The 17,744-nt window shown below is 40.5% G+C and overlaps 1 protein-coding gene across 6 annotated transcripts in view; it reads left to right on the top strand.

Moving 5' to 3' along the window:
• LOC142109292 (uncharacterized) overlaps window positions 1-9,724 on the top strand; it is a 44,444-nt gene extending 34,720 nt beyond the window's left edge. For all 6 annotated transcript variants that reach the window (XM_075193416.1, XM_075193414.1, XM_075193415.1 and 3 more), the window contains 6 exons: window positions 1,178-1,240; window positions 1,749-1,805; window positions 4,303-4,383; window positions 5,489-5,582; window positions 6,403-6,470; window positions 9,654-9,724. In XM_075193416.1, coding sequence (XP_075049517.1) covers window positions 1,178-1,240; window positions 1,749-1,805; window positions 4,303-4,383; window positions 5,489-5,582; window positions 6,403-6,470; window positions 9,654-9,682 — 392 coding nt within the window. In that variant the 3' untranslated portion in view covers window positions 9,683-9,724. The remainder of the gene's footprint in view (window positions 1-1,177; window positions 1,241-1,748; window positions 1,806-4,302; window positions 4,384-5,488; window positions 5,583-6,402; window positions 6,471-9,653) is intronic.
• Window positions 9,725-17,744: the final 8,020 nt, after the last annotated feature.

Here is a 17,744-nt window from a genome sequence, read left to right as displayed (position 1 = left end):
ATCTCATGTATTTGCAGCACACCAGAGAAACAGAAGGTGGATATCTGTAGGACACTCATAGACTTATAATGTAAATCTTCAAATCTTTATTTGTGTTTCATTTAAAATTATTTCCGTACAATTATGTAAATCCCAGTTGACTTGTTAGAAACCAACTAAGTTAAATGTAGGAATACAAGTTTTTGTGCAAGAAAGATAATGAAGTACTGAAGATCTCATGTATCACATCATCGGCAAAGAGGGCAATATTATAGTTGCTCCCAGTGCTCTAATCACAAAGAATTGAAAGGGAAAGTGGACAGCTCTGTCTCTTTAGGACTGGACAATAACAATCATATTCCTGTCTTACAATTGTTGTGTACTGGCTAGATCTAAGAGTTTCCCAGTCTAGGCTGAGAGAAGATAATCTGTGTCATTAGTGAAACATTAGTAGTAGACTCCTTAATCATATAGGACAGGTACACAGTTTGCTCTGTAGATAGAGTATTAACTGTATCTATCAGACTATATATTAAATCAATTGAAACTCCTTATAAGGATTAATCCAATTATCTTGAATTCTATTATAACATAAAGAATATAAGAAATATAATTTCTCAGAGCTAGATATTGGAATTATCTGATATACTAAGGATGAGTAGCTCCTTATGATATAACGACAAATGATTTAGTGGACGAATGTATTAGATTGTACTATATATATGAATTATATACTTTACAATAATTTAGACAGGACCACAGAGCGTCTGCAGTTGATCTGCAATTTTAATTCACTTTGTATGTTTTGGTTTTTAATATTTCGCTAGTTTTCTCTCTTCAGGAGAAGCACACTATATTTTACAGATAATAATAAAGGTTATGTTTTATTTCATTATTTGCCTTTCCACTTATAGATTCTGAGTGCCCCTTTTTGCCATGTCTTTCCCTTCTTTGTGTATGAGTAATCTTACAGTGTTAATGTGCACCACTCAGCAGTTCCTCTATAATTAAGTACTCTGGGATATGAGGTGGTATATTCATCCACTCATATAGGGATCTATAATTGATGATATACCTTGTGCGGTATGATCTCCTCCTTGCTTCCCTATTTTGTAACTATTTTCGACTTTTTTTAACACTTTCTCTTTGTTATTTTAAGAAATATATTCCTAATTGTTTATTTCCTTTACATGACAAGAAATCTATATGGAGTCGCCAAAATGGACTGACAATGACATCAAGCACCACGATGACAGGACAAGTGAGTAGCCGTGGGAGGAAGAATAGATAAAGCGAGGAAGCTAGGGAGGAGAAATAGGTGGATGAAGGAAGGAAGATTAGATAGATGGTGGGAGGGAGGGATAAAGAATAGATGAAGAGAGGAAGGGAGGGAGGAAGAATAGATGGAGAGAGGAAGGGAGGGAGGAGCAATAGATGGAGAAAGGAAGGGAGGGAGGAAGAATAGATGGAGAGAGGAAGGGAGGGAGGAAGAATAGATGGAGAGAGGAAGGGAGGGAGGAAGAATAGGTGGAGAGAGGGAGGGAGGAGCAATAGATGGATGGATGAAAAATGCATTTCTAAACATTTTTTAAACTACTATCTTGCTCCTGAAATGGCGATAATAGAATAGGTAATGTGGCAGTAAAAGTATTACTGAATTTAGTAATATAGGTTTCCCTATTTTTAGCGATTTTTGACTATTTTAGCTGTTTTTCTTTTGTTACTTTAAGAAATATAATCCTAACTGTTTTTCTTTCCTTATATGAAAGGTTTTGATTTGGAGTCACCACCAATGGATACCAATGAGCAAGATGATGACCACAAAAGTAAGTCTCCAAAATCTCTTCATTCCCTATTCTGCTGTGAACCTGTTTTCCCAAACCATAACAAAAGGGAGGAAGAGCAACCATCTAGTTCTTTGACAGCAGAAAGCAGGACTAACTATTTCAATGTAAATACATGACAGGGTCCTTGGATTCATTTATAAAGGGCTATTGTAGTAGACATGTTGAAGATATTATTATATTATTATTATTATTATTATTATAAGATATCATGTATTTACAGCACCTCAGAGATACAGAAGGTGGATATTTGTAGGGCACTAATAGACTTGTGATTTCAAGCTTTACAACTTTAAATTAAATTTATTACAAATGATTTAAGTAGAACCATGAAAATCCCTGTTGAAGTGTTAATTTTATTTAGAGATAGAAGTTCTTGTGCAAAAAATTATAATGAAGTAATGAATCATATATCACATCATCGGCAAAGAGGTGAATTTTATAGTTCCTCCCAGCGCTCAATTAACAAATTAGAAATAAATTGGAAAATGTGTAGCTCAGTCTTGTGCTATTTGTTATTGACAAAAGAATAGACAGGTCACCAGCGGTCATATTCCTGTCTTACAATTGATGTGTACGAAACAAAAATGAATAAATATACCCTGTAATCCAGAACTTTGGATTTACCTATAGTTTATGCAATTAGAAGAATCTTTTCCCATTTATGGAATAGTGTCATGTTCAACATGTCAGTGGATGATGTGGATTCGAATGCAGTCTCCTAAAACAAGTCTTCTATTTGGGGAGCTTATAATTTTATATATATATCTTGCAGACCTGCCCATTTCAGGATCTTCACAATATAATCCTTGTGATCAATCATCACATCATATGTAGGATGTAATACACAGAACTCTGTGTATTGTGTACAATATCCAAACACTTTGTTATCAACAGACAAAGCTTATAAAAAAAACTTTGCTTGAGGATAGAGACATTGTTGTGAATAAAACACAGAAGGAAAACAAACAGGTTGTGCTAATAAAAATCTCTACCTTATTTGCATCTCTGGTTAAGCTGGGTACACACTACAGAAATTTCGACCAACTTTTTATGCCGCGCGATTTTACATGCGATCGATGGTCCGATCGCTCGGTCCATGGACTGCATACACACTAGCCTTGTTTAGGACGATAAAGGGAAGAGCGGACGTCCCTTTAGCGACTTTTTACAGCCATGTTGTCGTGAGCAATAACTGTAATTTCGTACTCGCTGTTGTGGATCAGTCGGAAGTTTATACACACTACACGGCGGAAACGAGATTGGAACGAAAATATTAAACGGTACGACCAACCAAATGAGGCGATAATCGTCCATTTGGGCAGACTTTCGACCATCGTGTCACTGCAAACACTGACCCGACTTTTGAACGAGAGGTCGTATGTCGACTGATTAAGCCGATTATTTGATGAAAACTGTAGTGTGTACCCAGCTTTAGCGACACACTTCCAAAAAATATCTAAAGGTATCTGAATATATAGACATTGAAGAGTGTGACTGTTCCTGGAAAATAGGGATAGTTGGTAATTATGAGTGTTTAATAGAGATCGCTGGGTCTCTCCTAAATGATAATAGCCAACGAATATAAAAGTGGCGCCAATGTTATCAAAAAGAGAGAGAAAAGAAAAAAGAGAGGAACACAGTATATGTACTGTATAAATCAACAAAACAGGAGATTGATGATAGTGCTGAATTGGCAAACACCAAAGCATATACTAGTTGTAATACTACGTATGTGTGATAAGAAAAAAATGGTTTTATCTGACAATCCTCAATCACGGTTCTTTCACACCTTGAATTTTCCTCTCGGGACTCTTCAGAAGCTCCAATGCCCACCAAGGCCACCAGCCAACAACCACAGAAGTCTAGAAGGCCAATTATGTGTAGTTTTTCTTTTATTCTGCACACATAAAAAGGGATAAACTCTTACATTGAAATAAAAGTAATGTGGTCGGATCTGGCAGACCTATCAGATGGAGCCTATCACCAGCGTGCTTAGGGGGCTTCTCCGTTCCCTTCAACAAAATCTGGTCTCCTTGGGCTTCATACTGCAACCAACCACTACTACTATTCTAGTTGGTCACTGGAAATACCTGATTGAACTGTTATCTTCTGCTAAAAATATAAAGGCGTGAATTCCTCCTTTTTTCCCCTAACCTTCCCAATCTGTTCTCTCCCCCCCCCCCCCCCCATCTTATCCGGTACCATCCCCTTACCCCTTCTTTTTTATCTTCTCCTCCTTATTTGTACAATTAAAAACAAAATAACATCTTCATGGTACTATGCTGATTTGGAGCGAAACTTATTTTGTAGAAGCTCGGTGAGAGAGTCTTGTACATACTGTTCAATTTATGTGTGTATTTGTCATCTCACTAATGTACCTTTCAAGAATTTTTCTGTTCTGTAATATTGTTTAAGACAAGATGTTACTAATAAAAAAATAAAAAAATAAAAGTAATGAAGATTATCTGCATTTCAGTTGTCTCTGCATTTAATTCAGCGCGCAGAATGGGACGTGTAAGAGCTGTAGGGACCACAGAGATTCCCCAAAGTGCCAGAGGTGAGAAAAAGGTTGATCCTTATACACAAAAGTACAATTACCCCTCTGTAGGAGGAAACTAATTTCTGTTAGAGTAATTTCTTATGGGAATGAGGAAATCAAAAATGGTGGTCGTGGGAAGGACTTCACCAAAATGGCGGCCACGCCTTGTCCTCTATGTATTTATCTAAAATTTCTTATATGGAATCAGTGTTTAAAAAGGATGAAAATCCCATGCAAAATGGTGGATGGCATTGTTTAATTTAAAACAGTAGCCACCAAAGTATCCTACAAAATGAAAAAGAGCCAAAACCAATATTATATGTTAATACCTTGGTTTCAATACTTACAAACATAATAATACCGAATATCTAAAATTATATATGTGTTAATAAAGCATTATAATATGGAATATCCAAAGTTAATTGAAATAGTATAAAAAAAATGACATTTAGGGGTATATTTACTAAACTACAGGTTTGAAAAAGTGGAGAAGTTGCCTATAGCAACCAATCAGATTCTAGCTATCATTTTGTAGACTGTACAAAATAAATAACTAGAATCAAATTGGTTGCTATAGGCAACATCTCGACTTTTTGAAACCCGAAGTTTAGTAAATCTAGCCCTTAATGTTTTCAAACCACTAGGTTGGGCATCCATAATCAAAATTATTAAAAGATTGTCCAAATTGTTCAATATTTTACTGATCTTACAACAAAATACAGAAAAAAAAATCCGCAAAAAAATACCGAACCCCGGAGGGTCATACAGAGGGGTTTACAATGTTCTTATACTAGAAACCCTACCTTCTTGAGCTCAGAAATAACACTATGTTAATTCCCTCATTCAATTTGTTAGGTAACAAGGAATTCAGAGTATGATTCCCTCCTAGATAAACTCCCTATCACCTGCTCTACACACTGATACCAACTCTAAACTGTTAGACTGTAGGATACTTGTGTCCAAATCACGTTTGAGGTTGAAATGATGCGTTAACCTGTGTGCAGTAAGCCCATTTGTTATGTTACCTGTATGTAACTTTTAGTTGTTTAAAATAATTGACCTATATAACGTGCCAGTATATGAAATGAAGATTACTCACCTAACATTTTTTTTTCTTCAACAGCCTTCTATAACATCCTGGTTTTGAACTGGATAGTGCTGTTCAATACTTGCATCATTGTCATTGTGATAATAATGGGAATTGTGATCTACACCTAGTAAGTTACTAACTATACTTATATATAACTTACTATCATCTACAGATCATGTTACACATTATTTACCTAGAGGAGAGGTATATTATTCGTATTATTACTATCCTATATTAGCAGATGTAATCTGGTTGGCAGGTACATGTGTATGTCTCCAGCCTTTTCCAGGGGGCAGATTTAGCATTAAGCAGACCTGTTCCTTCTCTAATGTCAGCTGTGATGCACCGTGTTACCTCCCCTATCTCTGTGTTTTCAGGGAGCACTTAATAAATAAGTCATTATGGGACGATGTGAGTGAGGTAAAGCATTCTGTGGGATGTCCTATATGTAATAGTAATAGGTCTGTAGCAAGGGATCAATACATTCAGCCCCGGTTTGGATACATTGTATTTTGTCTCTTAACCAGTTCTTCACAAAGTAATTTGTGAATTCACCCAAAAATAGATATGTCATATAAAGACATGATTGAAAAGCACAGAGGGAGGCTATAAAGAAAAAGGAACATATTAGTAAAATTTGCCTGGGGGCACATGTACGTCAATACATTACAGTCACCTAAATGCAAACTTAATTTCCCAAAGTCCTATTCCCTGGAAAAGCTTACTTGAGATTTTGTCAATGAATCCACAGAAACACACTGTTCACCCATAAAATGTAACGTTAGTAGACCTGTGTTATGATGGAACCTGTGTTACTGTACTGTACTAAGTGACCTATGGCACCATTTATAACATACAGAACCTGGGTTCTTTGTGCACATTCAGTCTATATTTCCTGCTAGATATGTTCTGTAATTGATCACTTGTCAATATTTTTGCACTTTCAGCAAGAAAAAGCAAAATAAGGATAAAGGAAATGAGGACGTTGAACAGGCATCTCCTGCAAATAGACCAGGTAACAATAACTAAGTAACTATATAATAAGTACTGACAACAGGACAGATAGGATAATATTATGTCTTAAATACACTATATCGACAAAAGTATTTGGCCACACCTGTTAATTATTGAATTGAGGTATTTCTTTGCAATAAGACGGTTCGTGAAATCTAATCCCTGCTGGATATTCCACGTCAACTAAGTGATATTATTAGAATTTGGAAGCATTTAGGAACAACAGCAACTCAGCCACAAAGTGGAAGACCACGTAAAATCACAGAGTGTGGTCAACGACTGCTAAGGCGCATGGTGAGTAAAAGTCGCCAACGCTCTGCTAAATTCATAACTGAAGAGTTCCGAACTTTCACTGGCATTAATATAAGCACAAAAACTGTGCGGCAGGAGCTTAATGGAATACGTTTCCATGGCCGAGCAGCTGCATGTAAGCTTTACTTCACAAAGACCAATGCCAAGAGTGGGATGAAGTGTAAAGCACACCAAAACTGGACTCTGGAGCAGTGGAAACATTTTCTGTGGAGTGACGAATCACGCTTCTCTGTTTAGCAGTCAGATGGGTGAGTCTGGGTTTGGCGGATGCCGGGAGAACGTTACTTGGCTGACTGGAAGGATAATGGTATGGGGTTGTTTATCAGGGTTTGGGCTAGGCCCCTTATCTCCAGTGAAGGACAATCCTAATGCTTCAGCATACCAAGTCATTTTGGACAATGCTATGCTTCCAACTTTGTGGCAACAGTTTGGGGAAGGCCCTTTTTTAGTCCAACAAGACTGTGCTCCTCTGCACAAAGTAAGGACTATGGTTTAATGACTTCGGTGTGGAAGAACTTGACTGGACCACACCGAGCCTTGACCTCCACCCCGTCGAACACCTTTGGGATGAACTGGAACAGAGATTGCGAGCCAGCCTTTCTCGTCCAACATCAGTGCCTGACCTCATAAATGCTCTACAGAATTAATGGGCACAAATTCCCACAGGAACACTCCAACATCTTGTGGAAAGCCTTCCAAGGAGAGTGGAAGCTGTTCTCACTGCGAAAGGGGGAACAACTCCATACTAAAATATATGTATTTGAATACAATGTCATTACAGTCCCTGTTGGTCAAGTGTCCGAATACTTTTGTCCATAGAGTGTTTATTGTTGCTGAAATTGGCAGTTTGGAAGCTTAGTAAGTGAAACCCTTCAGTGTTATATTATTGCTATTGTGTTGGATGTAAATATGGCAGCTAGTGGAACTGCTGTTATACTACATGTAAACTCCATAGCACTAGAAACAACATACGTGTTGAGAAGTCAGCTTTACCAGCTAACTAAGATGTGTTAATGGGAGAGTTTTACTTAAAAGAATGCAGTTAATAAACTATAATTTGATGTTAAATATAGTAATAACGTGCACCTTTCACTTACACACAGGGGACTTCATTTACAAAGCACTGTGGGTGCCTGGAGTAAAACGCGTTAGCCCACTCCAGTGCAATTCAAGGTGCACACCTGCTCTCTTTGTAACTTTATATTCCACATGTATTGGATGTATCCTGCAGTGTATTATCAGTTAGAGTAGAGCCCACATAGACCTGTATTCATCATCAGACGTATCTTTAGATGCGCTCCTTGTTGACTACGGACGTGTCTTAATGAATCAAGCCCTGAAAGTATGGGATGAGACCCGATCTTCACACGCTTACGTATCATAAGTGGTCTCTAGTGGAGAAGAACATTAAGTGTGATGAGTCAGTTTATCATCTAACTAGGGACCAGTGTGACCTGACAACTAGGAGTGATATCAGTGAGAAGCCAATCAATTAACTAAGAACCAGGGAAATCATGGAGGTACTTTACCCCAATAATTCCTAATGAACTGTTAGACGTATTCTCAGAATATAGGCCTTGGCTCTGAATAATGGGGGCATTTTATATTAACATTTTGCTCATCGGGAGCCTAAATGACACTGCTAATCTCGTCATTTACGCCTCGTCCCCTGCGACAAAATGTCAATTTTTTACGGGGACGGGGCCAATATGATGCAATTCATTGTGCCCCACCCTCTTCCGCCCTCCCACCACACACCTCCTCCCGAGATCTCCCGGAGAGCAACAATGGAAAGTTGGAAACTATGCTGTAATTATCTGACAATGTTGTCTGTAGCTGAACCTGGCTACATTTGTGGTGTTTTTTGCTGGTGATATCCTCCAATTACTACATATGACCAAGATGTTTGATACGGTGGTAGTCAGTTTAACGATACTGACTACCCCGACACAGAAGAGGACGACACGAGTACTCTGAATACGTAGTACAGCGACCTGCAAAAAAAAATACTAACCAGGATGCAGATAACTTGATGGGACGACTCGCTCTGTTGCCGACTCTGCAAAATGAAGTCATCAGAAACCGCAACTCCTGTTAAAGGGGCGATGGACAGACTCGGCTGTCATTGATGTAATGTTAGTATTATTTTAGGGGTTGTACTACGTATTCGGAGTCCTCATGTCTCGTTTCTCTGTGTCGGTGGTGTCAGTACTGTTAATTGGTACTACACCCATTTAATAATAATCTGTTCAACATCAGATTTATGCACACAAGTAATTGGGTGGTGTTTTATCTCTGTGTTATTATATATCCCTGAGTTTTGTCATAGTTTCCAGAATTCTTCTTGGTTTTGCAACAGTGAATAAAAATGGGCTTAAAAATTATAGAAAAGGGCATAAAAAATGTAATACCGAGTGTTTGTATATCCTCATAGTGAATTATAGGGAAAAATACAACATTACCGTTAAATTAAACTTTACAAGTGTTTTCTTACCGTTCTTATTCCGTTTTGTTGTCGGAAATCCAAATATAAATGCTTAAGGAGGACTGATACCCTCTGCCCAAATTGCATTATATGTCTCAATTAGCCGGGAAGCCGCAGAGCAGACCTGGCTGATTAGGGAGTCACATGATTGGATGTGAGCCTCAGCTGCTGGGTTTCCTGGCAGGTTGTGACCACATATGTGATTCCATAGAGATATTTATCCCCTTTATGTCCTCAGGTTTCATAAGAACGATCAAGAAAGTTGTTTCTATTCTTCTGTGGACAGTTTTGTTCATCATGATAATGGAAGAATTGATACATATTTAAATAAGTAATCGCTGATTATTATCCTTTACTAACTGTTTCTATTTTCCTTTTGTTTTCCAGTTTGCCAAATTTTGAATCAGACTGAATAACTGGACATTTAAAACAAATAAAAAAATGATGTTTTGTCCTTATCTTGTGCAATGAGTTGTCTGTTCTGTCTGCACTCTCCATAGATAAGACAATAGCAATGCATTCAATTTAAAAACTATGCTTAAATCTAAACATCTTATTTTCATTGTAGTTGCACCACTCAGCCAGGAGAGGTCACTCCAACTATTGTTTTCAAGGGACAATTATTAGTTATCAGTTAACATAAGCAGAAAAAGTGACAGTCAGAGGACACTAGGAGGTAATTTACCCCATAAAGAAAAGCCTATAAAGGAATGACACTTCACTTCAGCTACCTATAGTCAGCAACTTAGATGCTGTTCATACCCCTGGTGCCTGTGGTTAGGTCCCCACACAGATGACTTTCCAAAGACGTGTGCATTGTATCCCTATGGTGTCCTCTCCTTAAAAGAAAGAAAATGAGAATGTAACTCACTAACACATGTTTTATATTTTGTATACTTACGGTACAACACTATGCTATCTTTTTCTTCTCCTATTTTTTTGCTTTGAAGCGCTGATCACCCCAGGGCCGCACTGAGCATTTTTAAGGGGAAGTTTCTCCTCCAACGAAATAAAAAAAAGCGTTAAGGCAGCTCTGTACTATACAGCAGCCGCGGCGCTGTCAAAGAAGCGTCCACGGCGGTGCTGTATTATATATAGCACCACAGCGGACGCTTCTTTGACAGCGCCGCGGCTGCTGTATAGTACAGTGTCGCTATATATATATTCCTTTTTGTCACAAGCACATTTTCAAGCTAGAAAGGAGATCGAGGAAACAAACTTGTTAGGGTAATTTTTCATATTTGGGATATAGGAGAAGAGAAGATTATGAATTATGAATTTTGAATCTAATGTTTTCACTATATTATTATTTTGTCACATTTTTTAAATTTTGGAAGCGCCATAGTTATTCTATTGTAAAGATTTGTTTATCTCACTAGTATTAGTCATTTCCCTCAGATATAAATAAGAGTACCAGAAACATGTGTCTGTAGAACTTTCTTAGTGACAGTACAGAAAACATAAGCACCCAAAACTCTGTCTGGTAACTGTAATTTGAGTGTTCCTCACTAGATGTCTCTTTCATGAAATAAATGTAATAATTTAGATTATACACACGAATAATAACATATGCAGTGTTCTGTTCTTGGGGAACCGAGCCTGAGTATCTCTAATTTATACACACACACACACACACACACACATAAACACACAAAAACACACACTTGACTGGTAGTTTGCATCTCATGACGTCAGGGAAAGATGCATCATTGCGGTGCTCATATGCAGCTCTTGTACACTGATAAAATACGATTGTGCCATCATGTTTCGTAATAGTTAAGCTTATTAAACAGTCAGATATGTTTCTATGAAGGGAATGTTGGAAGGATGTGTTATTAGGCAACTAAACAAGTTGGAGCACAGCGGTGTAAATCAGTCACAAAAGGATTCATGTATTTTTACAAAGGACTGGCAGTTTTGCACTGCATTGCTTTAGAAATGACTCACTGTATAATAAGTCATTTAGGTTTTCCTAAATGTTACTACAGCCAAATTCTAGTAGTTCGAAATCCCGCCCACTTTTGTGCTGACCCCACCTACAGTTGATTTAGTCCCGCCCACAGGAGGCCACTTCAAGAATTATTTCCAGGGCCATTTTAAGTTCCCAATCCATCCATGGTCACTACTATTAGTATTTTCTATCAGACATAAATAAGAGTAACAGAAATATTTGTCTTTAGAACTTTCTTAGTGACAGTACAGAAAACATAAGCACACAATTAGACTGACACAAATTCAATTTGATAAAAACTCTTGTCTGGTAACATATGTGATGGAACTGGGCTGGTATACGGTGGTTTGCCATTCCACCACTTCTACTACTTTCATTGTAAAACTATCAAATTACATTTATAATGTAACTTTTCCATACCACCACTTCTAAATTTCCACTTCAACCACAGCACACATGCAAGTTTCATTTCTCTTTCATGAAATTATAACAAAACTCACAATTATCCCATGCAACAGTTGTTTTTGAAAAATAATATTATTATTATCGCAGATTTGTAAGACACCAAAGTGCTCTGCAGCACCGTAAAGCAGGGAAAACAGGACAAACACAAAACAGGGACACACAAGGTATACAAAGCTAATGCAGACATGTAAATAAAGGGTGTGGAGGACCCTGCTCATTAGAGAGCTTACATTCTAAGTGGAAGAGGACACAGCTGAGACAAAAGGATCAAGTGTGATTGAGAGTGAAGATTGGGATAGTTGTGATGGTGCATTACTGTGAATAGTATCATTGGGGATAAGATAAACACTAAACAAAAAATGGGTTTTCAGAGAACAGCTACAGATTTGAAGGCTGTTGGAAAGGCCCGGATTGGACGAGGTGGGGAATTCCATAATTGGGTGCATTGGAGAAATCTTGTAGCTGGGAGTGGGGGGTGGTTACCAGAGCAGGAACAAGTCAAAGATGGGCAAGAGGGAGAGTGGTTTGATATGAGATTTGAGATGTATGCATGGGTTGTATTGTTTAGGGCTGTGTAGGTAACAGTGAGTAATATGAATTGGAATCAGGAGGACACAGGGAGTCAGTATAGGGACTTGCAAAGTGGTACAACAGATGTGGAGTGGTGAGAGAGGAAGAACAGCATGAATTAGGATGGCTTGAAGTGTGGATACATGTGTGTTAGTAATGCCAGATAGTAGGAGTTTACAGTAGTCAAGATGGTAGATGTTATTAAGGTGAAGTTGACAGCACTAGGAGAGATCATTGATCACTTTTGTGAGAGGAGTTTCAGTGTAATGTTTGGTGGAAGCCTGATTGCAGAGAGTTGAGAATGCAGTGAGTGGAGATAAAGGGAGACTGACATTTATACGCTAGTCACTCAAGTAGTTTGGAGGCAAAGGGGAGGAAAGAGATAGGACGGTAGTTGAAGAGTGGGTTGGATCGAGAATCGCTTTATTTAAAATTGGTGAGATGAGCGCATATTAAAAGAAGGATGGAAATGTGCCAGTGGAGATAGACAAGTTGAAGAGTTGAGATAGAGGTGGGCATGCAGTAAGGGAGAGGAGTAGTTGAGATGGAAGATGGTTGAGGGGACAGGTTGTATGGTGAGATTGTGAGATGAGTGCAAAGACTTCATCTTCAGTTATTGAAGAGAATGAATTGAGGGTGTATTGGGGAGTGTAGGTGAATGGGGGAAGAGTGGGTGGAGTGGGTGGAATTTGTTATGAGGAAGTATATTGTCAAATGATGTCGTTTTTGTCTTTGAAGTAGGCGTCAAAATCATGGGTTGTGAGAAAGGAAGGGGGAGGAGGTGCAGGTGGGCAGATAAGTAAGTTGAAGGTGGCAAGGAGGCGACGTGGGTTAGAAGACTGGGTGGATAGGAGAGATTTGGAGTGTGTTTGGCAGTTGATAGGGCAGTGCTGTAATATGAAAAGATGAATTTATAGTGGAGGAAATCAGCATGGGGACGGGAGCACTTTTGCAGGTAGCGGGTCTATTTGGTGTGCCATGGTTGTGATTTGTATTGCTGGAGACTGTATGTAGTAGCTGGAGCTGCATTATGTAGGGCTGAAATGATTTAGATGTGAAAAGCGGCAGCCTGATTAGGGCAGGGCAATGCAGTCTAGGAGAAATGAGTTATTTTAGTGAAAATGAGAGTCCCCTATAGGTGAGAGGGATGGATTGTCAGAGGAGCCAAGTTTCTGCAATGGCGAGGAGGTTGAGGTATTAGAAAATTAATATAAAATGATTTAATATGAGTTTGTTACAAACAGATCTGGTTGTTCATAGTGCACAGGAGAAAGGAACAGATGGAGATATGTGGCTAAAGTTGGCAGGATTAGTAGTACAGGGTGGATGGAAAAGTTTGAAGCAGAGCAAGGAGAGGGAGCAGATAGTGGAAATTGTATGAGGCCCAGTGTTAGGTGAGATGTCACCAGCAGCCACAAGAAGGAGCAGGGTGGGAAATAGAATAAGCAAAGATAATTTGTGAGTGTGAGGTTTATTTCTGTTTATGTAGGCTGATGTGTGTGCTGGTTGCAGGAGACAAAACAGTTCATGTGTGCAGACTAGTGAGGAGGTAACTAGTGATGGGAAAATAATAATAGAGAAGGGAGAAATAGGATGATGGAGAGAGAAGAGTAGTTTAATGAAAATGAACAGGAGAAAGCGATAGTGTAAATTAAGTAAGTGGATGATGGAGCGATGTAAGAGATGTGGATGAATGTGTATTAACTAGGGTAGGTAATGAGAGATTGGGTAAGAATTATTGATCCAAATTGTGCAAGGCAATGAAAGAGGTGAAGGATACTTTACTGCCCCCTGGCTGCGGTTAATAGAGTAGGCAGTTTCTGCAGCTCTGACACAACGAGGTCCAGTATGCTGACAGTTGAGCTCATTTAGATCTGTACAGAAGTTGAAACAACAATGACAGTCCAGCTCTATGGGTCCCACAGCTGAATAGAGATGGCAGTCCAGTAGATCCGAAAATAGCCTTGTTTTAGTTGATAAGTCGATCCTCAGCACTACTGTGACATTTGCCAACAGTATTCTGAAATATCAAATGCTTTACCTTTGTGAAAATAAGTAAAAGTGGGAGCTTGGGCAAGTTTATATTATACCACACCGTAGTGTGTCCAGTTCATATTATGCTACACCATAGTGCGCCCAGTTCATATTATGCCACACCTTAGTGCCCCCAGGTCATATTATGCCACACCTTAGTGCCCACAGGTCATATTATGCCACGCCGTAGTGCCCCCAGGTCATATTATGCCACATAATATTACTCTCAATTCATATTTGGCCATGCAGTAGTGCCCACAACTCATATACCATACAGTAGTGCCCCTAAATCATATTATGCCACAATAGTGACCCCAAATAATAACATTATGCCATACAGTAGTGCCCTGGGAGTGTGAGTCCCAGGAGCAGCTTAATACACCATTTATTGACACATTCACAGTTAAAATTTATGACAAGCAGTGCTTTTTCCTCTTAATTAGAAGTCTCTGTACAGATAAATATGCAAGAAAATTACAGCGCAATAATGAGCAATACATAGGGCTAGATTTACTAAGCTGCGGGTTTGAAAAAGTGGGGATGTTGCCTATAGCAACCAATCAGATTCTAGCTTTCATTTATTTAGTACCTTCTACAAAATGACCGCTAGAATCTGATTGGTTGCTATAGGCAACATCTCCACTTTTTCAAAGCCGCAGCTTAGTAAATTCAGCCCATAGTGTTTTAAACGTCATTGGATACACAGTAGCACCCCCAGTTCAACAAAGGATGGTTAAAAACACATTGCACACTGTGTTCTGTTCTCCAACTGCGCGTGTTGGGCAATGAGGGATCTGCAGCTGTCAGCTCACACAGGCAGTCAGGAGCAGGGACCGAGGGCAGTGGTCAAAGTGAATGGAGTATGAAAGCTTGATTTTTTATTTTCTTTTAACACTTGTCCCCTCTGTGCATTCCCATTCTTCCTTACTAGTTGTGTTTTATGATGGCTACTTCCCTGACATTCCCATTCTTAAGATGTCTCTCCCTTTACACTTTCTTTTACCTATGCCCCTGCACCATCTTCTCCTTTGTCCCTCTTACTTTACTCCCTGCACCCCCTTCCCCCCTGGCTCTCACCCCTCTTCCTGCACACCCTTCCCCCCTGGCTCTCACCCCTCTTCCAGCACCCCATTCCCCCCTGGCTCTCACCCCTCTTCCAGCACCCCCTTCCCCCCTGGTTCTCACCCCTCCCTCTTCCAGCACCCCCTTCTCCACTGGTTCTCACCCTCTTCCAGCACCCCCTTCCCCCTGGCTCTCACCCTATTCCAGACCCCCTTCCCCCTGGCTCTCTCACCCCTCATACAGCACCCACTTCCCCCCTGGCTCTCTCACCCTTCTTCCAGCACCCCCTTCCCTCCTGGCTCTCATCCCTCTTCCAGCACCCCCTTCCCCCTGGCTCTCTCACCCCTCTTACAGCACCCCCTTCCCCCCTGGCTCTCTTACCCTTCTTCCAGCACCCCCTTCCCTCCTGGCTCTCATCCCTCTTCCAGCACCCCCTTCACCCCTAGCTCTCTCACCCCTCTTCCAGCACCCCCTTCCCCCCCTGGCTCTCTTGCCCCTCTTCCAGCACCACCTCCCCCCAGCCCTCTCACCCCTCTTCCAGCACCCCCTTCCCCCCTGGCTCTCACCCTATTCCAGCACCCCCTTCCCCCCTGGCTCTCTCACCCCTCTTCCAGCAACCCCTTCCCCCCTGGCTCTCTCACCCCATTCCAGCACCACCTTCTTCCCTGGCTCTCTCACCCCTCTTCCAGCACCCCCTTTCCTCCTGGCTCTCATCCCTCTTCCAGCACCCCCTTCCCTCCTGGCTCTCACCCCTCTACCAGCACCCCCCCCACCCTGGTTCTCTCACCCCTCTCCCAGCACCCCCTTCCCCCCTGGCTCTCTCATCCTCTTTCAGCACCCCTTTTTCCCTGGCTCTCACCCTCTTCCAGCATCCTGGCTCTCCCACACTCGTGAAAACCCTGCCCCCCCCCCCCCACGCGAGAAACTCGGCACCACCACACCCCCCCTCGCGACCCCGGTGCGAATATCGCGGCACCCCACGTGACCCCCGTGCAAAAATCGCGGCACCCCCCGCGACCCCCGTGCAAAGATTGAGGCACCCCCTCCCCACGATCCACTCCCTATTCAGAGAAAAAAATAAAAAAACTGTGTCCACATTGCAGGACACAGTGCACAGGATAAGGGGGAGGGAGCAGAGGTGCCCTTGTCCGTCGCGCAACAGAGGTGTCCAGGAATCCAAGAAGTGTCGGCTGGTCCATCTAGCCATCGGCCCTTCTGGTTGTACATGAGGCCAAATTCATGTGATCACTTACTGCACTTTAAAATTCTCATTTAATTGAGCTTTCATCAAACTATTTGATTTGCACTTCTGTAACTGCTCAAATGGCAATCTGACTGACTGATGTGAATGGAAGGGGGAAAGGACTGTGACACCTTTATGATCCATCTAATTTGTAGCTCCCCACAGACAGGAAATTTACTATATCACATCTCACATCTAACAAGTTTACAACTTAAATGTCAATAAATTCCACAGCAAATGAATGTTTAACTAGCCAGACTTCTGGTCATACTGAATGGTCATTTGAGAGTTCATTTATTTGCATTCTAGCTGGACAAATATTTAATATGATATAGACACTGCAAAAACCTTCATTCATGCACTCATCATCTCACACATGGACTATTGCAATTCACTCCTTACTGGTCTTATCATAATCAGACTTGAACCCCTACAATCTATTTTGCATGCATCAGCTAAATTGATTTTCCTTGCAAACATTTCTTCCTCTGTTGAACCACTCTGTCAGTCTCTACATCGGTTGCCTGTTTTCAATGAATCCAATATAAAATTCTTCTACTAACATACAAGGCCATCAACATAATTGCACCGACATACATCTCTTCACTTGTCTCAAAATATTTCCCAACTTGACACCTCCGTTCTGCACACAATCTGCTTCTCTCTTCTACTCTCATCCCATTCCCGGGTTACAGGACTTTTTTCAGGCTGCACTCACTTTGTGGAATTTCCTCCCTTGCACAATAAGACTTTCCTCTAGTCTTCAAACCTTTAAGCATTCTCTGAAAACCCACCTGTTCAGGCAAGCTTATCATATTCCCCAACCCCCCTCTTAACCTCCCTAGGTTACCCTATTACCAGCTTATACACAGCTAGCACAAGACAACAACCCTCTGACCAACATTGCTGTGTGACTGACCACACAGCCCACTCAATACTTTTTACCTTTGCATCCTAGCTGGACCAATGTGCAATATGATGTAGCACGTGCCCTTATGAATCAAAATCCCATTGTCCCATTGATTGTAAGCTTGTGAGCAGGGCCCTCTAATCTCTCTGTCTGTATGTATTACCCAGATTTGTTTTATTAATGCTTGTTCTCAATTGTAAAGCGCTATGGAATTTGGTGGCGCTATATAAATAAATGATGATG

The sequence above is a fragment of the Mixophyes fleayi genome, chromosome 12 (assembly GCF_038048845.1).
Source record: "Mixophyes fleayi isolate aMixFle1 chromosome 12, aMixFle1.hap1, whole genome shotgun sequence".
Taxonomy (NCBI): Eukaryota; Metazoa; Chordata; class Amphibia; order Anura; family Limnodynastidae; genus Mixophyes; species Mixophyes fleayi.
This window is presented reverse-complemented; position numbering and strand designations above follow the sequence as displayed.